Source organism: Penicillium canescens (genome assembly GCF_028828765.1).
Source record: "Penicillium canescens strain IBT 15451 chromosome Unknown utg000004l_segment0_segment0, whole genome shotgun sequence".
Lineage (NCBI taxonomy): Eukaryota > Fungi > Ascomycota > Eurotiomycetes > Eurotiales > Aspergillaceae > Penicillium > Penicillium canescens.
The window spans coordinates 2,507,035-2,525,364 of NW_026703966.1; the positions used below are offsets into that span (position 1 = coordinate 2,507,035).

At 47.2% G+C, this 18,330-nt stretch overlaps 4 protein-coding genes across 4 annotated transcripts; 2 read left to right on the forward strand and 2 right to left on the reverse strand.

Annotated features, from left to right (window-relative positions):
* Positions 1-1,039: 1,039 nt before the first annotated feature.
* N7446_006309 (Dyp-type peroxidase) lies at positions 1,040-3,023 on the forward strand (the record flags this gene model as incomplete). The annotated part of the gene is made up of 8 exons (XM_058515057.1): positions 1,040-1,046; positions 1,116-1,348; positions 1,413-1,807; positions 1,871-1,963; positions 2,027-2,137; positions 2,193-2,290; positions 2,352-2,657; positions 2,731-3,023. The coding sequence occupies 8 exons, from the start codon at positions 1,040-1,042 to the stop codon at positions 3,021-3,023; spliced, it is 1,536 nt and encodes a 511-aa protein (XP_058372235.1).
* Positions 3,024-6,780: 3,757 nt separating this feature from the next.
* N7446_006310 (uncharacterized protein) lies at positions 6,781-7,854 on the forward strand (the record flags this gene model as incomplete). Its single annotated transcript, XM_058515058.1, has 1 exon — positions 6,781-7,854. One exon carries the CDS (start codon positions 6,781-6,783, stop codon positions 7,852-7,854), a length of 1,074 nt encoding a protein of 357 aa, XP_058372236.1.
* A 4,772-nt stretch (positions 7,855-12,626) lies between these two features.
* On the reverse strand, positions 12,627-13,302 carry N7446_006311 (DUF4452 domain-containing protein; the record flags this gene model as incomplete). Its single annotated transcript, XM_058515059.1, has 2 exons — positions 12,627-12,935; positions 13,036-13,302. 2 exons carry the CDS (start codon positions 13,300-13,302, stop codon positions 12,627-12,629), a joined length of 576 nt encoding a protein of 191 aa, XP_058372237.1.
* A 3,198-nt stretch (positions 13,303-16,500) lies between these two features.
* ssn8 (cyclin-dependent protein serine/threonine kinase regulator SSN8) lies at positions 16,501-18,239 on the reverse strand. Its single transcript, XM_058515060.1, has 3 exons — positions 17,952-18,239; positions 17,676-17,885; positions 16,501-17,607 (listed from the first exon to the last, which is right to left on the reverse strand). The coding sequence occupies exons 1-3, from the start codon at positions 18,109-18,111 to the stop codon at positions 17,063-17,065; spliced, it is 915 nt and encodes a 304-aa protein (XP_058372238.1). The 5' UTR covers positions 18,112-18,239; the 3' UTR covers positions 16,501-17,062.
* Between the last annotated feature and the right edge of the window lie 91 nt (positions 18,240-18,330).

The window sequence follows — 18,330 nt, forward strand, 5'->3', positions numbered from 1 at the left end:
GCGTTTGTGATATGCGAAAGATCGGCGTCCATTTCTGCAGAAGTCAAGGGACGAAAAGGCCCACACGATGCCCCGCCTTGTGTTTACTGTATCTTGCATATCGAAGAGGCGTCTTGCATGCCAGGATCTTGTGTCACCATGACGAGGTAATGGAGAATTGGCACTTTGGTGATTGGAGCAACAGAAATCCAACTGCACGTCGATCGTAGTTCATAGTTCGTCTTAGCGCCCTCAAAATTGGAGCTCGGCCCGTCTCCGCTCCGCCTGCCCGCAGGCCCTAAAATCAAGCGAATCGCGAATCGCCGCTCGCGAATCTAGGATCCGCTGTCCGAGAACATCACGTAGGTGGACCCCACAATTCAGCTGATGATCTGATCGCCTCCTTTACTAGTTTAGGGTAGCTCTTGGTGGATATGAGCTGTCGAGTCCATTACAAAATGCGCCATCTCATTTGCTGGAAGGTGACTTGCCGGTTGTGACTGCTGGGCGGGGGCCTCGGCTATGTTGATCTCTGGTGGCGGCAGGAACGTGAAGACGTTGGTCGTCTTGGATTTGGAATTCTCGGATCGACAGCCTACAGAACAGGAGGATCTGCACAGGTCAACCCGAGTACTGTACTGCATCAGGGTAGTGATCTTGGTGTCTGATTCGACTAGAGGACGTAATAGGACCGTTCTCATTCGCCAAAAAGATGCGTATGCACCCGAATATTGCCTTTATGGGCCGTCCATATCAAACCTCGGGGTTGTCGAGTCACCGACGCCGCTTGCAAATGACGCTATCTGATATCTCTGATTGGCGATTGACCCAATAGCTGAATGATAAGTGCAGAATCACAGTGCTGCACTATCCCCACCCCTTCCTTGGTGTGTGGATTACTGTAAAAGAGCAAGTGGTTTCTGGGTTCATAAGTTGGCGTCACATTTTCATATATTTGCCACTACCCCCCAAGTTATTCGAACTCAGTAACGACGTTCATCCGGAGTGAAAATCTTCATCATGGCACTTACTCCGGCCCTGAGGGCAAACATTCAGGGAGATGTTTGGTAAGTTACCCACGCTGCCCTAAGTTCATATACCGGCATGTTCTTTCAAAGGCTTACCGTCATTACAAGGCCTGGTCTCCCAAAAAGATTTCAAAGCTTTTTTTTTTCGCATTCGAAACCAGGTTGATTTCAAAAACCGACTCAAGACATTCACCGATAAGATCACCACCGCTCAAGATGCCTGTAGAATGAGCGAGACAATCAAAGCGGCAAAGAAAGAGGCCGAACAGGCAAAGAAATCGGCTAGGCTCCAAGCTTTGCCGGGAATCAATATTGCCTTTACTTCGACCGGCCTTGAAGCTGTAAGTCATCGTTGCGACTCTCGGTCTGGCATTGAGCAGCGACTAATAAGCGACTTACCTATAGCTCGGAGCGTTTGTAAATGTCAGAGACCAAGAGCTGGTAAAAAGGGACAGAAAGCTTTCTCCAATCTTCCGGAAGCAACAACTCCGTGGTGGACTCTTTGAAAAGGGTATGTTTAGTGATCTTGTCGGAGAAGGGTGGGACAACCCCCAAGAACTTCGAAAAGAATACCAGCCCACCAGTGACCAGGAGAGACTCATTGATGGCGTGATCATGGTGACCTCAAGCTTGAAGTCCGATTTGGATGCGAGGGTCAGCGAGGTGAAGCAACACTTCCTGGCCGAGGAGGGAGTACCTCTCAATCCAGACACCTATGTCATCAGCAGGGACCCTTCCATAGAGTTGACCCTCGTGAGAGAGGGAAAGGTCCGCCCCGGTCTTAACAAAGGAAAGGAGCAGTGAGTACTTAACAAGATACCCGTGACCATCTCCAGGCCAGCCAGACTTACTCTTTTGCTCAGCTTTGGGTTCAAGGATGGAATCAGTCAGCCTATCATCGAGGGCTGGGATGAAAGGCAACCACAGGGCAAGGAGCCAAAAGCCGCAAAGCCAGGGTAAGAGTGATCGACGGTTTGACCGAACAGCTAGATTGGGACCCTCAGGCTGACGGAACGCAGATTGATCCTTTGCGGGCACGAGGGTGACAAGCAGGCCCAACCGGCTTGGGCAAAAGACGGTAGCTTCCTTGTTTTCCGTGACCTTCAGCAACTCGTTCCTGAATTCGACACGTATGTGGCCTATCTTGTATTAATACTCGGTGTTTCGTTCTGACCATGTCCATAGGTTCATGGAAGAAAATGCCCACCTCGCCCCTTTTACCCAGGACCACCCCAAGCCAGGCGAAAAGCTTGCGGCACACTTGATGGGACGATGGAAGAATGGTTTGTTGCAGCCAGTGTGTCTTCGGCTCTGAGCGCTGATTAACTGATCGAAAACATACAGGAACCCCTGTGGATGAGTCTCCTCACGATGATTCGGATTCAAACCTCTTCTCGTCAAACAACTTCGATTACCACCCCATTAATGAGCACAAAAAGTGTCCTTTTGCTGCCCACACCCGCAAGATGAGACCTCGTGGTGACATGAATCACGACCATGCCGTCATTTGGCGTCGTGGCATTCCTTATGGCGAAGAAGTTACAGCAGAAGAAGCGGCCGATCGGAAATCGGCTGCAGATAAGGAGCGTGGACTTCTGTTTGTCTGCTACCAGAGCGATATCCGAAACGGATACAACTTCTTGACTACCCGTAAGCACCTGAAATTTAGACTCCTGCATAAGTTGATACAAGAGGCTCTTTGCTAACACCCTTGATCATCCAGGCTGGGCAAGCAACCACCACTTCCCTGACGACAAGACTCACGTAGTTGGTGAGCACGGTCCAGGTATTGACGCTATCGTGGGTCAAAGACTCGAGCATCACCCGCCTCGCTCATTCGGCCTTCCTGATCACAATGGAACCTCCGGGGACCGTATGCCTTTGGAAAGCTGGGTTGTTCAGAGGGGAGGAGACTACTTCTTTGTGCCTTCTATCTCGGCGTTGCGGAAAGAGCTTACGGGTCCTGGTATCTTTGATCAAGCGGCACTGGAGCGCCTTCGTGAGGAGAACGCCTAGATACAAAAGATCGAAAGACTGAATGGTCATTACTATAGTAGATGACGTGCTAGGTACAATAAATTTGATTCCACGTATCAATAGTTTAGTCAACATGTACGTATATGAAAGCGTTGTATATAACAGTCAAGGAAAAAAAGAAAAACATACAACAGTAAGGATTCGCTAGTGGTCACCCACCTAACTACTAACTTACCGGCGTGTGGCTTAAGTACGGCTGAGCGGACGGGAAGCCCTGTTCTCCACACCCTGTGGTCGTATGTGCTGAATTGGACATGGAAGTGGGTTATATAGTAAGTAGATTTACAAAGGCCTTAGATCAAACCTCACTACTCTGTATGGTATGTGGCTTATATGCGGCCAGTAGTCGGGTGGGTGTCACCCGGGTAAGTTTAGGGTGAGAGCCGCTTTACCGTCCCGCGACCGGGGGTGAGAAGGGTGAGTGCGCTATAGATAGGGTCAGAATCAGGGTGAGAATCATCCAAGTTGCGCGACCACTGCATTGCCCTTTCAGCTGAACGAAGACAGAATATCATTGGATCGTTTCATTTCCCTTAAAACGCTCGGCATCTTGAAATTTGCACCTGAAGTTGGTCAAGTCAGACACACTTGATCAGGGCGAATGAATCCCTGGACTTGTAAACAATCTTTGAAAATATAATCATCGCTTTGCATCGAAAGGGTCTGGCGTAATCGTAGAGACGGTTTGATTCTTCCAGCAGGTTACGAACACGGTCATAAGGTGTTCATTTCAGTTTCTCAACACAGCCGGGCCTATCTTGATCGTCTGAACAAAAAGGAGGTTGACCTCGGCAACTGCCACGTCTTTATCAACCGTGGCCCAATATGGAAATACATGTAACTATTTTTAACATGGACTCGACTGGCGTTTTGCATCCCGGTCAGCATTTCTAGCTTTATTGTTATTCCTGTTTCCTATGTGCAACGAGTTCTTGTATAACTAAACAAGCCCATATTTCTGTCGAAATTTTCGCAATAAACTGAAATGAAACGCTTTCAGGTCTCCGTACTGCCACAACGGATTCTCAAAAAAAGGACATGAGCCGGAAAGCTGTGCCTACCCATAGACATTCTCAGATTCCTTTGTCCGAACTCGTTGCCACATGTACAAATGCCTCCCTGGCCATAGGCACAGCCGTCGTATCAATAAATCCTACATTGAGAAGATCTTTCTTTCATTAGTAGTATAATCTCACATTTGGCGGCAGTTCATGTCGACCGCCAACAACTTCCTTGGGCCTCCAGATACTTTCTTTGTTTTACTACTTCACTACACTTCGGCAATCAAGCAACAAAGTATGTTCGAGTGTGGTTCGGGATAGAACTTGGAGAACTTTGGAATGAGCTTTAGAAGGAGAGCGAAAAAAGGAACTCAGATAGTGCCACGTGAGCTAAAAAGTGCAGTGTGGATGTACGTTAATCAGCAATGTCCTGGATCCATGATTGGAGAGCAAGAAGAGTAGCAAGAACAGGAAATTAAAGGTCAGCTTTCAGCTGATGCCCACTCATTCCACTGCACTATATGTATTTCTTGCAGATCAGGGAAAACATGCATATTGTTGCGGCTGGAACAATGTCTAGAGATATTCGTATGTTCATTCCCAAGCGCAGCTGAAAATAAAACATTTCAGATTGCATGTTAGCTTCATTCTGGAGATTAGATTATAAAACAAGAAAGAGCAGTCCATCTCCTAGGGTGGACTTAATGATGCAATTCTATCGCGAAAAGCGTGTTTACGGTGTTTTGGTACCAACAAGGGCTAGGTCAATAGGTAGGACTGATAGTATCAGCAAAGCTGGTTCATTTTTAGGAATAGTATTATGACAGGAAATAAGCTCAGTGACGGCAAGAGCTGCGGGATGATCAATAAGTGCTTGTACATGTTCATGCAGGTCGATCTCGGAGTGGGTTTGATTGCTCGGTAAACCTCGGTGTTAAGATGCGAGTTTGCCCCTTAAGGACCATCTGGCTCGAGTACGACGAATTGCATGAAAGTTACCTAGGTAATAGCATGTGCTATTTATGTATGAGCGTGCACAAGATCCGATGATGAAGATCACCGGCACTATGACTGCAGAACCGGGCCTTCACCCAATCCGCTAAGCTTCCGTAAATACTACTCCATATCAGATAACTTAAATTCATGAGCTGCTAGGCAGAGCACTGCTCGTAGACATCTTCGCTTTACTTTGACCCTCTCGAGGGCTTTTCTAGATCACCAGAGCAGGGAACTTCCTCTATTGCGTGGGCAGCCACTGCAAAGAGTCTAGAGGGTAGTGGCTTGTTCCTCGATGATTGTCAAATTATAGGACCTTTGTCATCTGATTCAGGAATTCTGGTCCCTGGCTATGGTTCCTGGGTGTGCGACCGATCGAAGGGAGGGAAACTTTGTGACTTGTAACTTTGTGACTTGTGGATGAAGCTCGTGGCCCTCGAATAAGCCGTAAATAGACTCTCTTTCTCTTCCTCCCGTCTTTTTTATAGAATCTTCGTATTATTAGGATTAATTGTCTCTTGCTTCTTCATGATACTTAGTTCAGTCTCAATAAAGACTATATTTTCTAGCAACAAGAAAAGTGCCCGCCAGGACATTACATGTCTATGACTACATGGAGGTAGAGTGCGTCCGTTCGATACAGTGGAGCGGGCGGGCAGATGGGTATACACGGTACAGGTCAGGTCAGCTAGTATTTATCTCGACCTCTGCTTTGCTTTCAGTATGCGAAGGGGTGGAAATTGGATAAAAAAAGAAAAATATATATTGAGCGTCATGTCCAAAAAAGAAGGATAACTGCTCACGCACCGACTTGAACGATGGACCTCGGCATTACTAGTGCCGCGCTCTACCAACTGAGCTACGCGAGCCGCTTGATGTAGTTGCTTAATATTTAATGTTATAATAACCTGCATTTTCAATGATAACTAAACTATAACGAAATAAGTACGATCTAAGCATAGTTTGAGACAAATTTTGGGGGAAAATTACTAAAAATACGTGCCTTGTCGCGTAACTGTACTGGCATCCACCTCCAGCGGGCTGGCTACAGATGGACGAGAAACGTTACGCGCGTTAGTTAACGCGCATCCTTTGCCCATTCACGATCGTTGCGCCGTTAATGTTTTCACAGAGCACCGGCATTTGACCCCAAGATCAAGCGTCATAAAGGGAGTGATCAACAAGCGGATATTTAAGATATTCCCAAAAAAGACCAGTTCTACCCCCAGAAGGAGAAAAGGGTGTATTAATTTTGGCCCTGGGACCCCAATTTTTGGATCATCTTGGCAGGCTGGGAGCGAGGTAATAGAAACAATTGGAACAATGGTGGTGCTGGAAGGCTAGTCCGGAAGTGGGATAGATTTCGGCTCGCAATGACTCTCCCACACGCACGCCTTGGCTACTTATGCTCGTGCTAACCAAGCCACAGGGTGGCGGTCCTTTCTACAAACTGACCTGATCCTTTGTCGCGGCTCGCGATGGTGGGGAATACGAGGTTCATCCCGTCTAGGTCCTTGGCGCCTTAGTCCTCTTGGCCCCTCCAACCCCCAAAATGCATTATCTCGCGAGGCACGGACAGCCCAAGGATCAAATGGTGCCAGTGCTTGAAAGCTGCGACGACCCTCGAGCGTTTCTTTCTGTGTTTCTGTGCTTTCACTGCTCAGACTGGACACGTTAGTCAATCAGTCTACAGCGTTATAGATTTCATACAGTAGGACCCTTGGAAAAAGCCGGGCACTATGTTGCCCTGCCAGCCCCTATTCCTAATTTTTGCATTCCTGTCGATTCCTGCTGGGGTTCTATCCCGCAGAGGCAATGGCGATTCCAGCAGCGATAGCGGGACCAGCAGCGACAGCGACGACTCATCATCCAGTGGCGGCACTTCTGTTTGCTCGGATGACCACAAACTCACAACCACCGGCCTACAGCCGAGCTATTACCTCAATTACACAATGGTCGCTGGCGACCCTGGCGCATACACAGACTGGAATGGACTGTACTTCCAAGGCGAAGCTTCCTTTGACTACGTAATTCGCGATCTGCCGATCAACAACACCTACTATGGAACCGATTGCCCCAAGGACCATCGCTCGATTCGCATGTTGGGAATCGCATGGGTCGGGCCGAGAACGCCTACTCCACCAGACCTTCACAATCCTTTTACAATGGGTTTCCAGGCCTGGCAGTCTGATAATCCTATCGCCAACATCACCTATTCCTACAACTCCTGCGATACAGATGTGAATCTCGTGCATCTCAAGACAACCGTCGACTGGCGCGAGTACGTCCACGAGACGAATAGGGATGTCGAGGGGGCCACCGACGCCGTGGTCCTTAATGTCACCCAGGTCGGCAATGACAGCCACGAGGTCCAATTTGCAGGGGTCTACGACGTGTCGAGCCTGAGGTCGGCCCAGACCATCTTTGCGAGTGACGGCACGCATAAAGATCAGATCCATATCCCTGCGAAAACCTGCAGTACGACGGGTGATATATTGATCGGATGGCCGTCAGGGACTATGATCAACGGGACAATGAGCAATAACACGCTCACATTATCCATCTCGGGGACGACGATCGCTGGCTTCGGTGACCTAAACGGATCCCATGACGAACAGGTGAACGTGACTTTCAGCATCGACTTTATGGGCACCTACGACTCGGCCAACTCATCGCAGGTTCTCCACGTTGGAGCGAGCGATCAGTCGCTAGTGAGCTTCGAAAAAGCAACCAGCGGTGCGGTAGCCTGGGCATCTCCGCGATCGCTGCTCGCAATATCATTAGTGGTGGCCACCGGAATGGCATATATCTAGAGGCTTGGCGCTGCTGTCTTTGGGACTTACGAACTTAAGACACATGCATCTGATTATAAGGCCGGGTGCCCGATTGCTTTCTCTTCCCGCTTTGATTCTAACCAAGGACGCTTTGTAATCACTAGATAGAATTGAATTTGCTTCCCGATCCCCCATTCGCTCACCGAGCTTCCACTGAGCAAACGTGGAACATCTATCCGTGCTTGGCATAAGCAACGTATATCCCAAAGCCATAGAGAGATTAAGCCAATCCAACCTAGAGTTGCCCTAGCCCTAGTATTTGTAACTGTTCCCAGTGATTTTGATCCCTCTCCATCTCATTTTCTTCTCACACAGCCAAATTCTTTTCTGCTCGTGCAGATCGCTCAGGAAGATCTCATTGCCTACTGCTGTTCATCAGATGACTAGTCACTGATACTGTGATCTTTACTCTTCCCTAGCGGTCAAAATGAGCCTCGACAGACTTATCCTTTGATGAAGGAGACATCATGATAGTTACAGACCGAGACAAGCGCGCTTCTCATGCTGTGTTTCTCGAACCTCCACTAATCGACCATCTTCCAGCTATCCTAGTTGAGATTGATTTATCCCCTGACGCAAAGTCATTGAATGCACCTTCAATACAGTTCGGTGTATCACAAGGCCAAAAGAGGATCTAGTTTCAAGACGAGCATAAGGAAACAGGAAAGGAACCATATTGATACAGTACTTCCTGTAACTGGTGTCACCACCTACACTCTTCGATTGTTTCTCGAGCCCTAATGCCAAGACCCACTATACTGTATTAAGAATATTCTCAGAATAGCAATTTTCCCGTATTGTTATCTATACACTATCTTACTACCATAAATTATATGATTTACAGTAGTGATATTCTGGAGATGTCCCTAAAACGGTCTAGTGTATCTTGGCAGTGGGGCCAGATAATCACTCGAAGAGTGTAGGCGGTTGCACCAGTTTCGGGACGTACTATACGATTTATGCCAAAATTGGGTCAAACTGGGTGCTTTCTGGGTTGTCTAGGGCTCTAGTGGTTGGATTCTGGGTCGTGAGCTCAACCAAAATTGGGTTATGCGGAAATCTAATTGGAACCTGAACGAGGCTTAACTTTGTTCCTTTTAGGACTTTAGACAAGATATTCTAGTAGACCGAAAGGGAATAAAGAAAAAGGATGATGAGTTTTAGGGGGCTTAGCTTTATAGCTTATAGCTAACTAGAGCTAGCAAACATGTCTAACAAATAAGTCCTAAAACGTAAGGCACCTAGAGTGCTTAACATACTTGTATGTATCTAGAAGCTAACCCCGAATATCAGTCCACTACCTTTTCACTAGAGCTTCGAGTACTAGAGTTCCGAACGCTGATAGTCTAGACGGATTATCCTTGCGGTTAGAAAGTCCGAACATATATGAATATAAACGTAGAAAGAATTGATGTCTAGGTGAGGCTAGAGCTCCGAATACTCGTGGTCCGGACGGATTAGCCGTAGCGGAAAGAGACGGTCCCTTTTTCTTTTATGGTTCTTTCGGAGTACGGTATTTTTTTTCCGCGCCTTTTTTCTAAGCTAGGACTGGGTTTAGTGATATATATAATAACTAAAGGTTCTATTGACGTACGTATAATCATATTGAATAATCCTATTGTAAAATTTGCACGGGTTAAAATATTATCCGACGAAAGAAATAGCTTTGGTAGATAAGAACTAGCGCAAGAAGTTATCTATATAATAGTAAATGTGTAAATAATAAGAAAGCCGTGGTAATAAGTAGACAGCCTCTTTATAATAGTTTGTGTGGAAATATTTGCAATATTATTTTCGGCATAGAAAGTAGGGATCATGGCGTAGTAGTATAGTATCGTAATAGAAGTTGTTAGTTCACACATATAGTAAGATTTTCTGTTATCACCGGTAACGTGCTCTATAACACTCTTTCTAGCACCGTATATCTACTAATAAAAATAATAATTACTGCTTTGTTTTCTGATAAATTGTATATATCTAGTATTTACAGTATTTGAACCGACCGGTCTTTACATTTATTTACCTTTATGATCAATTCTGTAAGCAGATTATTCAAAAATACAGACGAAAACTACACAATTAAATGCAAGTCACGAGACTGCCAAAACTTGCTGCCAAGAAACGCCCATAGACGGGTGTTTGGGCGATAGGCGATAGGCCCTTACCCCCAGGCCCATCGTGGGCATTGCCCACAGGCCCGTCCATGGGCGATGTCGCAGTCTAGTTCGGTGTAGGTTCGCTAGCGATCCGCGAGCGACCAACGATCGGATAGTTAGTATTACTTTAGGAGGTATCTTTAGTCCTAGGTAGTTAAAGAAGAAGAAGGAGGATTCTAGTGTTTATAGGATAGAGCCTATTAACTATGTAAGACAAAGATGCCTAGGGGTGAGCGTGCCCAGCTCTTGCAGAAAATTAGTGAAACGCTCAAGCTTGGTCGTTAGAGTACGAGACGAATATTACTGTACGCTTCCAAATCAGACAATTCTCTCCTGCCTATCCATGAATGGCTTATCCCATACAACTAAGCTACGTATACACTCAACTTAAAAAGCCTCTTTACTGATTAATGTAAATCATTATAGACCTACAAGTCCTAGAGACGCTTCAGAGGCTAGATACGTACATCATGCGCGCAGCACAGGAAGACCCAGCAGGTATATTTCCACTCGTATTGAGATAATCACCACGGACCTATATCGATACAAGGGTTTAGCTGGTATTAGTGTTTTAAGCTCATATGTACAAACCCTGACCGTCTTCCATCCTTCAGCTCGCGTAGCTCAGTTGGTAGAGCGCGGCACTAGTAATGCCGAGGTCCATCGTTCAAGTCGGTGCGTGAGCAGTTTCGTTTTTGCCGTTCTTCCAATATTTCATTTTCGATTTTTTGTCCTTCCAACTGGTGTTGCTGTTTATGCGTTCGAAGGTGCGCAATGCCATTGTGTCAAGGGTTACTTATACCTTCTATAAAAGTGATTGGCGGATAGATCCCTGCATCCCAAGGACTCGATATACCTCGTCAAGGAAAAAAGGCATTATCTTCTTTTCTATATGTTCATTCCTTTTTGCTTATATTCCTCGTATATAGCAGCCAGGATAGCTCCAACAGAAACCTTTTGCACAATTGGTTTTTTTTTTTTCTTTTCCCTCGATATATATCCACGGCTGCCGACAGTGTTAATGCCCATTCTCCATAGACGGAGATATACACCTTGAACTAGTCAATGAATGTGGAGTACGATATTGGGGAATTCTAGCTTTAATTTCAATGGACTCGAAAAAGTAGGACAGGCAAATAGAAGGGCAAAAATTGAAATTGAATTATTGAAAGAAAGGAAAAAAAACTGCTCACGCACCGACTTGAACGATGGACCTCGGCATTACTAGTGCCGCGCTCTACCAACTGAGCTACGCGAGCTGAAAGATAAAAATATTTCCACCTTTTGCAGCTATGGGATAATCCTACAGGTGAGCAGACCAAAGGCGGCCAAGACAAATCCAATTACCCTCCTTGGAAGCCGTCTGCTAACCACAGCATCTCATATTCATGATGGATGGAACATTTAACATTCCGATCAGGTGAGACCAACAAGTTTCCAGAGGGATAAAATAGGTTGAACAGACGAGATGTGATTGAGAATAGTATGTAAGAACCAAGGTAAACCAACATCGTAGAATGCAATCATACTCTCCGGGAGCTCCCAAGAAACAACCAAAGCGAATCAATGGAAAGAGAAATACAGATGGAAAGAAGGGAGTGAGAGAGATAGAGTAGAGTAATAAACAATGAACAAAGCCATTTTAGCATATGGTCTATGACCCGCACACCGCGAGAGACCCCCAGGATATCGATTTCAAACCGAAACAACTCCGCAAGCCAATGGTTTCGCTCGCACCAGACCCAACCAGCCACACACCAGGTGGCAAGGTAGTAATGAGTATCGCGTTTCACCAAGCCCCGAACCGATGTACAGAGAAACAATCCGTAAAAGAGATAAGAGAGAAAAAATAGACCAGAAGAAGTGCAAGTAATAAAAAAGTAAAGAAAAAACCCAGATATTCAACAGTGCCCAAGCAATGCAGACGTGTATCGTTTCCGCCTCTAGATCCTGAAAATTGACATCCATCCCGCCCCGGTAAAAAAGAAAACCCCATGAACAAAACTGAGAGATCGTAGAAAAAGTGTCACAACGTAGGTGTATCTGGCAAAGTCGTTTGCTCGCAAACCCTCCCAAAAAAGGAATTCAACTCCAGGTCATGGACATGCAACGTCAAGTAGCAATGTCACTGCATGTTCTGTACATCATCGGTGGCCGAAAACCGAAAAAAAAAAAGAAAACAAAGGCCGAAGAAAGTATTCGTCCCTCCCTGAGAGACGAAAGAGGTATCGTAGGAAAAGGATGCAAGGTATTGAATCGCAGGCGCCGTCGCTCGCAACAAGCTGAAAGTATCGCAAAGGATCTAAGATATGAGGCGAAGGTGGTCGTAATCGGCGAAAAAGGTGATGGGTATGTACAGGTCGGATTTTTTGTTTTCGAGTTTTTGATGTTTTTTTGTGTCGCCGTGTCCGTGGAACAAGTATTTTCCCAAATTGGTCGTGTCGAATGCAATGGCCGTATCAGACAAGAATGCAATGGTGAAAAGAAAATTATGACCTGCGATTAAGGGACCCCGATGATGCAGAACAGGAGTGACAGACAAGCAAAGAGATGGAGATGTCGGGCGCCAGCCCACGACTTCGGCAGATGGCACCCTTACCATCGACGCTGAGCATTCTGCATCATCGCGGGTGAGATCGACGACGGAGGGCTCGACAAGGTCATCCCGGTGTTGGGGTTAATAATCGGGATGACTTTGCGAGTCCGGTTGGCAGGCTGCTGGTAGTTGACATGATTAGGGTTGCCGGCAACACCAGGGTGGACGTAAGCGTTGGTCTGAGCAGGAGACAAAGAGATGGACGGCGTCACCTGCTGCACCGGTTGGATCTGGTGCTGCAGAGGCGAGGTGTCCGGCGAGCCGCTGGAAAGAGAGGAACGGTCGGAGGCAGAGTGGATGGAGTGCAGCTGCAGATATGTCAACAAAACGGCCTACGTGACTCTATCGAAAATCGTGACGATCTTCAAGGGGTGGTTTATAAGGGCAGATCGCCGTGTCAAAACATACATCATCCTCAGTCAGGAGACCCGGGCAAAACTCGAGGTCATCATCCAAATCAAAGGACCGGCCAGCCTCGAACCTCGCACGGAAGGCCGTCACAGCGGGAGCTTCGGCCAATTCCCGCATGCTCTTGACACCTCGGAACTGACGCTGGGTATTCTGCGAAGCCATCTTGGGAGCGCGGCGAGAGCGTCCATGATGGTTATTTGATGCATGCATGTGAGATCCATGGTGAGGCTGTTGATGTTGGTGATTGTAGAAGAAGGCAGACATTGTGGGTGATTTAAAAGCCAGCACCCTAGAGTGAAAGGAGAATAAAGTCACAGATATTGAAAGAAAAAAAAAGGGAAGATGGAGTGTAGTTGGGAGCGAAAATAGGGAAGACTAAAAGACAGAAAGAGTGTGTGGGAGAAGAAGGGAAGAGGCGAGGAAAAAGAGGGGATGGGCTGAGAGGGAGGTATGGTCAGGTATGGTCAGAGCCACAATGAGATGGTTATATTCAGTGGTGTATTATTGTCACGTATTGTCATATGATGCAGGCCACTACAGTCACGCACCAACCACCCTAAGTGGCAACAGGCATTAGCCAATCACAACCCGCAGATCTCACCAAATGGAGCTCGACGGGCTCCACCGGGCAAATACCAACGTGACGTCGTCGACTTTCACAATGATGATTGTTGCATCTCAAGTCTCTATATCTATTCTTTACTCTCAATCCCCGGACTTAGAATACTGGACCTGGAATTCTATCCTGGGGCCAAGTTCGCCTTAGCGGCAGGCTGTGCAGGGCATGCACCGGTTTCCCAGGAACATTCCCCCACCCCCCTATAGGGTGCCCGAATCGGGAGTGGCTGCTGATCTCGCTTTGATCGACCCCCCAGTATGAATTCCCCAATCCTTCGCAGCGCAGACCAGAAAAAACTTTGTTAGCCTCGAGACACCCACGGTCCCTTTAGCTGCAGATGAGATCATCGCTTATTGGCAGGGGACCTTGAGATCTTACCTTATCAGCCCAAGCCCCCTCAAGCCGAGTTCATCAGTGCGGAATCCGGCCTAGGGGCACTGGGTAGCATTGCCTCGTGAGTCACCCAATGGAGCCCTGCGACCGAATAAGATAGTCCAAATAGTTCCGCAACGTTGTGGATCTACAGTAGTAGTCTTGGGAGCTATTTCCGTTTCTCTTTTCTTTTTGGGACCTGATCGATAGGCTTGGCTTTTGCCATGCAATGTTTCTCGGGCGCCTACTGGAACACTGCCTGCATGATTCTAGTAATACACCGTGCCACCTACGTCCATACGGAGTACTCCGTATAAGCCCACACGCCTTCAGCGCTTTAAGACATGTTAATCGCCGGGTGAGTCCACACCGCCCTTTTAGACTTTGGCGTAAACCTTCATACGTGTACTCTGGGAGGTGATATAGATCACATATTGGACACGTTGAAGCGTATGCACGAGTCGAGGTACATGTGTACTATATGATGTGAATGCATGAAATATGTTATCTGCGAGGGGCGTTAAATATCCTGCAATCCAATCCCCGTGCAAGGGCGTGCAAACAAGATCTGCCGTTGGATTTCAAAGTTGTCATGATGTTCCACGAAACTGTAAGCAACTGGGCACGCACTCCGAGTCGGCGGTTTCAACCCGGATTGCGGCAGGGATTGCGGAGTTGATCGTACTTGTTAAACAGATTATAAGTTACCGGTAAGGATATAAGCCTGTTGGTGTAATTAGCCATAGGATTGAACTTCCTTCTACTGCGTGACTAGAATGTGGTTCACGGTATAGGTTCAGGAACTTCGGCATCTACGCAACAATGTTATTTCTTAGCGGTCATTTGGATGTGAATACTGCAAAGCCGAAGATAGGGTTACTGCGTGGTGATCAAAGGAGAGTCGTTTTGATTGACGACTCATAGTCCCTCTAAATACCTTAATACGACATACCACATTCTCAGGGATGGCTGGGGACAAACTGTGCATTAACGTGAAATTCAGAGAAGAAATGCATCCAATAGCCTAACAAGTGATTCCACTCCCTCTTTGTCCTCAGTAGTTAAAAAGCCCAGCACTTTTTGTATAATCAACGACCATTGTCCTACATCTTGTCCCACTCACTTTAATCAACAAACCAAAGTAACACGATGTAGGGCAACAAGCCCAAAATGAGCAAGATATAACATAAACAGAAAGCAAACCAGTCTCCCAATCACCACCCCAGCCCTCTAATCCAAATCCAAACCCAGCTCAAACACCAAAAAGCAACATGGCTTCACCGCCATCAGAAGAAACCCAAACGTCCCCAGGGGAACAGGAACCCTAACAAAACGTTCTAATAGCAGGAGCAGGCTCAGTAAGACCAGCCACAGCCCTACGCCTAGCCCAAGGCGGCATCATGGTGGGCATGATCGAAACAGAACAACAGATAAGCGAAGAACCACGAGCAGTGACATATTACGCCAGCGCACTGACAGCGCTGGACAAGATGAGGATCATACCTGATATGAAGGAAGCGGGGTTTGTTTCTGCGAGGTTATCCTGGCGCAAGCTATCCGGTACGATGCACAGGGCGGTTATAACATGGGGGATATTATCTATCGAGGAGCTGTTCCCCGTGATAGAAAGCGCCATGGCAGTAGGGGGATATTGTATCTGCCACAGGCTGAGTTGACTACACTGCTTTGAGAAAGCGACCTAGACGGGCTTGGTTAGTGTGCATTTTGGGAACGGCTTATTGATATCTTGCAGGATGGTTCTGGGGTTAGACCTACGACTCGGCGTGGTGATACGGAGACCGAGACAACGTTTGAGGCTTCTAATCTGGTTGGCGCTGATGGAGGTCGGCTACGAGGCGGTTATTGGACATTAATTTGAAAGGACATGCCTGGCAGGAGAGATTACTCGCTATGGAACCGGATCTTGAGGTCAATTTTTCGAGTCAGTTTATCGTGCATCCTGTTCATTGGGATATTGTTATTCCATTAAAGCCTGCTGAGGATGGCAAGCGCACGCTATATCGAAATGGCCTTTCTTTGGATCCGAATGATGATACCCTGTTGATGAAATGAGTTCTGTTGCATATGTCCTCCCTCTCTCGGACAAGGTTCTTCCTGGATTACGGCCTGTCAATGCGGATGTTATCAGGTCTGCTCTATATCGGGTTCATCAGCTGTGTACTTCGACATTTAGGAGGGGCAGGTGTCTACTTGCGGGAGACGCTGCTCATCTCAACAATGTCGGTAATGCACTCCTAGCATGATTTGAACTCGGTAGCTCACTCACTATATGGATACCAGCCAATGGGTGACATGGGCCTTTTGTTAGACTCCGAAGCCTTATCTGATGTCCTTGAGATGATTATCCTCAAAGGAAATCAGACGACTTTATTGGAAGTTTATTCAAATGAGAGAGCCAAGGTTTTCCAGATGTTTGTTGATCCTCAAAGTACCCAACACAGACTTCGAGTCCAAAGCGATCCTGAAACAGCACACCAAAATTGGTTGATTCAACAGTTTAATGGCTAGCTGCCCAGCTCCTTGGAAGAACTTGGGGTGCCGTATTTCAAGCCGTGGAGAGTGGATATGAGAGAGATAGCTTCGCAGATGTAGCATTGCCGCGCATCTGTGGAGGATTTCCTAGGTAAACAGATCGGAGATTTGTTGAACAAGCTATACAATTCATATGTCCTCCACACTAGTCCATAGGCTCCAGGGTGAATCCCATTAATTTGAATAAATTTGTGAATCTGCCTTTAGTAACTCCTTTACTGATTTTTAGAAGACCGGCTTTTTGGTCTTAAATTGCATTGGCAGGATTGAGACCATCAATGCTGAAGATTGCTAAGCCCGAGGGGGCTGCCGTAAGACCGAGTTTCGGCATCAGTAGCCTGTTAGATGAACCCAGGGCCCTTGGTTGATATCTCCATTAGGTGTAGCCTGGAAATACCTAGACCAGCCGCCCACACTGCCGATATCGGCTAAAAAGATCGGAACGAAGACAACCGGAATACAAAAGTGCAAAACGAAGCATTATTTGTCCAGGTTCTTACTTTTGACCATCCTCCCAATAAGCTCTTTGCACGTCTTCTCGCTGTATTGCTCCCACACTTCGTACAGCGAAACCAGCTCCTGCGTACACTCGATAACAGCCTTGATATCAACCTCGCTTTCAGCAAGCCAGCCGACAAGCTTTTGAATTTTTGGCGGAGGCCCGGATCCAGCCTTATCCGACAAAGCAGCCATCATATGCATGCCTCCTCCATCTCTCATGGCGTTCGCTAGAGCGGATTGCGTGGACCCAGTGAAGTTGGCAGGATGGGAGGGTTTGAAGACAACGGCGACGATAATTGCCATAATTGCAATGACGTGGGGTGGATGTAGTAAGGGCAGGTCTGTTAGATAGTGATCGTTGATCGCCGACCAGCCGAGAGCGACCTCCTCCGAAGTGAGTGATAGTTCGGATTGTAGTTCGGACAATGTCCGGTAGGGATGATGCACGATCATTTGCGAGCTCATTTCTGAGATGAGAGCGAACTCGCATTCTCCCAGCTTTGCAACGTCTGGGGTGATGAATTCTGGGGATCGTTAGCTCCCGGGTTACCTCGGCATATCGATCACAGCTCAGCTAGACATGGATGCGTACCTGGCCATAGACCGCGTGCCTCGCCGACCACAAAGCGAATGTGCTGTGGACATTCTTCCATTTTGCAGGCAAGATAAAAGGCTGTGGTGAGTACGAGGTACGGGTTTGTCTGTCGAATCTCATTTTTGGTATAGAACCTCTTGAGATACACCTGTGCTGTTGCAATGGCCTGCTGTCTGGTGGACATGCGCTTGCCGAGCTTGATGAGCTCTATTTACCTGGTTAGCCTTGTGCTGCATCCAAGCGCTCGATGGACATCATATTAGCGGAACCCACGCTGGTTGAAGTAGATGTTCAGTAGGCGCTGATCCGGCAGCGGAAACTGTGAATGCGCAGCCTTGTCCTTCTCGCGTAATGTATCACGAATCTCTGCTAACTTTTCCCTCGAGAAAAGCCAGTGTCGACGCTGGGTCGAAGTCCAGTAGTTTGCCGCCATATCGAGGGATTTGATGGGCCAAGACTGGACACCCGTCACGACATGATCCCCGAGGTCCGAGCTACAACTTCCCCGCAGGACATTCAAGGGCAAACAGAATAAAGCAAGGGAATAAGAATAACTGTTAACTGGAATAAGAGTGATGTATAAACATAAAGGAGGTCCAAGTCCCAAAAAGGGATAGTAGGGCTTGGCCCTGGTCCCGTGCCTCCCGACGAT

Bases quoted from the DNA above. Each gene is read 5' to 3' on its own strand.
- ssn8 (XM_058515060.1), bottom strand. From the start codon at position 18,111: ATGGCGGCAAACTACTGGACTTCGACCCAGCGTCGACACTGGCTTTTC. The intron at 17,886-17,951 runs GTGGGTTCCGCT...CCAGGTAAATAG, and splicing joins GAACATCTACTTCAACCAGC to AGCTCATCAAGCTCGGCAAG. The intron at 17,608-17,675 runs GTACGCATCCAT...AACGATCCCCAG, and splicing joins GGCACGCGGTCTATGGCCAG to AATTCATCACCCCAGACGTT.